General features: G+C 41.4%; 1 protein-coding gene across 1 annotated transcript; it reads right to left on the reverse strand.

Annotated features, from left to right (window-relative positions):
• Positions 1-1718: 1718 nt before the first annotated feature.
• On the reverse strand, positions 1719-5049 carry LOC147457815 (pentatricopeptide repeat-containing protein At4g13650-like). The gene has a single exon (XM_086512600.1). It carries the CDS (start codon positions 4821-4823, stop codon positions 2397-2399), a length of 2427 nt encoding a protein of 808 aa, XP_086368726.1. The 5' UTR covers positions 4824-5049; the 3' UTR covers positions 1719-2396.

Consider the following 5049-nt stretch of genomic DNA (forward strand, 5'->3'; position numbering starts at 1 on the left):
CGAGGACATGCTTCACGAAGAGAGGAGGGACACACCTATTGAAAATCTATTACAACCTCACATGCAACACTAGCATATGAGAGAGAGAGAGAGAGAGAAAGAGAGAGAAATGGTCCCTAGAAGCATCAACATTGTTTGATGAAGGGTGACTCTATTTTTCCTCTTGAAGGTGATTTGAAGAGTGGCTCTACTTTTCCTTTGGAATGCAATTAAAAAAACCCACCCCACTTTTTATTTCTACACAAATCCAAACGAAGCCCTCAAATATGAAGGGTAACGCTATTTTGATAGTTTATTATTTTATCTTATTTATAGCAATACTCAAAAGGGTTAATAGATTAAAATCACCACCAATACGTAAGTCTCGTGCCAAGAAATTGCCATGAGGAGAAAACACAACCGACTGTACCAGTTCACAAGGCTATTTAAATGAAAGCCTAACCCATAACCATGTACATGTATTGGTGCCACCATAGGGTCATCTCATCACATCAAAGACATTGTGCCCATATGAACACGGAGCATGAATCGTACAATGCAAAAGAAGAAGAAGATCCTGAGAATAGCAAATGCTAAGATCTCCATGATTCAACACTTTGGGCAATGCTAAGCGAGAACCTTGCGCTAGTAACATATATGCATCGCTATTCTACTAACCCTGAGGACATGCACACTGCATGCTACAACTTCACCCAAAGAGGCAAAGTCGGATGGTCTCGGAGTCGGGTTGACACTACCCTGTGCCTCACGTGGGACAACATAAGTATGCGGCATGTGAGGTCTCAAACAAGGCTCGCCAGAAACATTTTTCCTAATCGTGCTAAGAAATTATTCGACTTCCTTCTGAGAGGATTTAGTAAAATTTTATGCATTTTTGGACTACATAAGGAGTCCTTAGTGAAGGGTGGACTTTTTGGTGCAAATCTGGACCATTGGCAAAAACTTGTCGATTAATGCCACATGACAAGCTAATGATAATTTTAAATTATTTTTTATAGGGCCTTGTGAGAGGGTGTTGACATTTGTTTACCTCTATCTTTAAAGAAAGGCATTGAGTTTTGTGTCGAACATTATTTTTTATGTCTTTGGAATATAATGTAATGTAAATAGTTCATCGTTACACTTTTTTTCAAAAAAACATAATATTGTATTGTGACACTACATGTTTAAAAAATAAAAGTATCACTTTCTATTTTTCTCAAGGAAGCTTTTTATCAAGAAATTCTTGTCAATAGTCTTATGTAGGCCATAGTGAATTTTCACCTTGTTCTAGATTAGTTCTTGAAGCAACCATGGTAAAGATACAAAATCAACATTGCATATAGTTAAAGTGGAACTCTACTACGCATGGCACTAGGATGCAGAGAAGGTGTTAACATATACAAATGTATAAGCTTGCATGCTGTAATGATTAGTGTGTCTCCGGCATGGGGGATAGAGTGTCTTGGGCACTCCTTGCTTGTTGCCCTCATCAACATGGATGCTGATTAAAAACTCTTTGCATCCTAGAAGCCTTGACTTCTTAAGTGTGACACTATTTTATTCATAACATTGTAATATTGTCTATCAAAAAAAAAAAATCTTCTGAAAAAACCTCATTGCTTGTTGCACCAAAAATGTTTTAAGACACTGTATTAGACATACCACACTCGAGCTTCAAAGAGATCGCTCTCCATGATTCTCTTTGTACTGTTCCACAATACGTCAAATGAACGAGCTAGACCAACCAAAGGAGCTTGTTTTCTGTTTCTACTATCGGCAAAAGGTTTCGCATTATGGTTTTTAAGAAGGTGATAATCCTGTCTCAGAATTGACAATATTCCTCGAGAAGGGGTGCTCAAAGATGTCAAAAAGGTCCTTGTCCTATAATGACAAGGTTCCCAAAGTAGTCACCCTTGACTTGCAAGCACCATGAAAGGACAATAAAAAAAAGGGCGGGAATAGTAACTTCCCAATTGTATAAATTCATTTTACACCTTCCCTGAGCTCCAAGTCATCCCCTAATGACTATGTACATTTACATGCCTTCCCCTACTATTGTACAGCTACAACTGTTAGTCTTCTTGAAACTTAAGAGACCAACAACGTGTTTGAATTTCCAACTTTCTGCATTCCAGAGCTCCCTTTGTATTCATTGCAATGCTGACAGTGGGCACTACTCAAGTCTCAGCAGGTGCATATAGCACTTCTTGGAAAGCTTCAAGCTCCAGATTGCATCTCTTTTTACAAACACCTAGGAGAGTGTCCCAAACCACACTGCTTGGATCAAATTGCATTCTCCTCAGCATCATTGAGGCAGTATCGAAATGTCCGGAGCGACCAAGAAGAGCAACCATGAGGGCATGATGCTCAAGACCAGGAAAAATACGAAATTTTTTAATCATGACCTCAAAATATTAAGTCTCAGCAGGTGCATGTAGCAATTCTTCAAAAGCTTTCCTTCCAAGCTCCAGATTGCCGCACTTTTTACAAGCGCCTAGAAGAGTGTCCCAAACCACATTGTTTGGATCAAATGGCATTCTCCTCAGCATCATTGAGGCAGTATCGAAATGTCCGGAGTGACCAAGAAGAGCAACCATGAGGGCGTGGTGCTCAAGACCAGGAAAAATACCAAATTTTTTACTCATGACCTCAAAATATGTGTGACCCTTATCTACCAGGTCTGCATGACAACAAGCACTTAAAACGTGAATAAAAGTGCCAGAGTCTGGACAGACTCCCTCGACTTGCATCTGCTCAAAACAACTAATTGCTTCCTTACCAAGCTCATATCTGCCATATCCTGAAATCAACACATTCCAAGTGTTCACATCTCTAAGTGGAAGCTCAAGGAATAGCTCATGTGCTTTTGTAAGTAGTCCACCTTTCGCATACATTTCAATCACTGCACTGCCAACAACCAGATCTCTCTGCATCAATCCCTTTCGAGCTATCTCAGCATGTATTTCTCTGCCTTTGTCTGTTGCTCCTATACTGCAGCAAGCTTTTAAACTGCAGACAAATGTAACAACATTTGGCAGTACGCCTTCCAGCTCCATGCGTTCAAAGCATTTTAGTGCTTCTCTTGCACATTCTTGGTTGGTGTATCCAGCAATAAGTGCTGTCCATGAGACCAAGTCTCGACTCAAAAGCTTGTCAAAAACTTCCTGAGCTTTCACAACCAGGCCACATTTTGCATACATATCAACAAGAGCACTACCAATTACAGCATCTCTTAAAAGCCCTTGTTTGGCAATTTCTATATGTATCTTCTCACCTATATCTCCGGCTTTGGTGCTACCACAAGCTTTCAAGGTGCAAACATATGTTACTGCATCTGGTGATATGCCCTCTTCCTGCATCTGCTTGAAACATTCCAATACTTCAGCACCGTACTCATGTTGAGCATATCCTGCAATTAGTGCATTCCATGAAATGATATCATGAGGTGAGAGACAATCAAATACCTCCTGTGCAGTTTCAATCAAGCCACATTTTGCGTACATGTCAACCAATGCACTGCCAACTACTAAATTTCTTTCAAGAAAACCACTCCTTGAAATCTCAGCATGTATCTCTCTGCCCTTGTCAACAAATCCAATAATACTACATGCTTTTAAGCTGCAAACTAGAGTGCTAAAGTCCGGACAGACACCTTCAATTTGCATCTGCTCAAAACAATTGAGGGCTTCCTTGCCACGTTCATGATTGGCATATCCTGACATAAGTGCATTCCAAGAGATCACATTCCGAATTGGAATCATGTCAAAGACTTCAAATGCTCTTGTGAGGCAGCCACAATTAGCGTACATATCAATTAAAGCATTGCCAACAGCAAGCTCCTTCTGTAGTATGCCCTTATGAAGAACTTCTAAATGTATTGCTCTTCCTCTTTCCACGTCTCCTGTTCTGCCACAAGCTGTCAAACAGCAAACATATGTGACAGCATTTGGAGAAACCCCCTTAAGTTGCATCTGCTCAAAACAGTGAAGCGCAACCTTGGCGCTGCCATACTTTGCATATCCTGCAATAAGTGCTGTCCATGACACAACATCTTGAACCAAAAGCTTGTCAAAGACTTCCTGTGCTTTGGGAATCGAGCCACATTTGACATACATGTCTATCAGCGCATTTCCAAGAGCAAGATTTGTTTCCAACAGCCCTTCCTTTTCAATTTTAGCATGAATGTCTCTTCCCTTCTCTAAGGTTTTCATGCTGCCACATGCTTTTAGGCAGCAAACATATGTGACAGCATTAGGTGGGATGCCGTCATCTTGCATGTTATCGAAACACCTTAATGCCTCCTTGCCATGCCCATGTTTTGCAAATCCTGCGATTAATGTTGTCCATGAGATAATATCTCGAGCTGGTAGCCTGTCAAACACTTCTTGAGCACTCTTAAGCAAGCCAAACTTAACATACATGTCCACTAGAGCATTGCCGACTATCACGTTTCGCTCAAGCAAGCCAACTCTAGCAATTTCAGCTTGCGCTTCCATGCCTTTGTCTAAGGAACCTGTTATGCGACAAGCCTTCAAAATCCACACAGACATGAAACTGTTTGGAGGGACGCCTTGCAATTGCAACTGCTCAAAGCAGTTGAGCACTTTGTCCCAGCGCTCTTTGCCTGCATATCCTGCAATTTGTGCATTCCATGAGTCAACAGAGCGCAAAGGGGTCTCTTCAAGCACTGCAGGTGCCTGTGACAGAAAGCTGCGCTTGGCAAACATGTCAACCAAAGATCCACCAACATCAGAGAGTCCTAGAGTGGATATCCAAATCAGAAGATCGGCAAGGAAACAATCTTGGGAGAAAAACGGCATGCTGCTGCACACATCGCACATGCATTATTATCTTCAAGTGCTTGATGAAGATGAGCAAAGCCTTCTTCTTCCGAGCGTCATTATGAGCTCCGTCTTCTGCGTCGGCCTCAAATTCTGAGCTCGCATTTGCATGTCTTGAGTATTGTATGCCGTCCATGTGGAAGAGCAAAGCTCCCCGTTCTGTCATCGCAGGATGGCTCCGCACAACGACGAAGGCTTGAAAAAATGTCGAGAGTTATTAGTTGCT

Source organism: Adiantum capillus-veneris, chromosome 5 (genome assembly GCF_014529385.1).
Source record: "Adiantum capillus-veneris isolate H3 chromosome 5, ASM1452938v2, whole genome shotgun sequence".
Taxonomy (NCBI): domain Eukaryota; kingdom Viridiplantae; phylum Streptophyta; class Polypodiopsida; order Polypodiales; family Pteridaceae; genus Adiantum; species Adiantum capillus-veneris.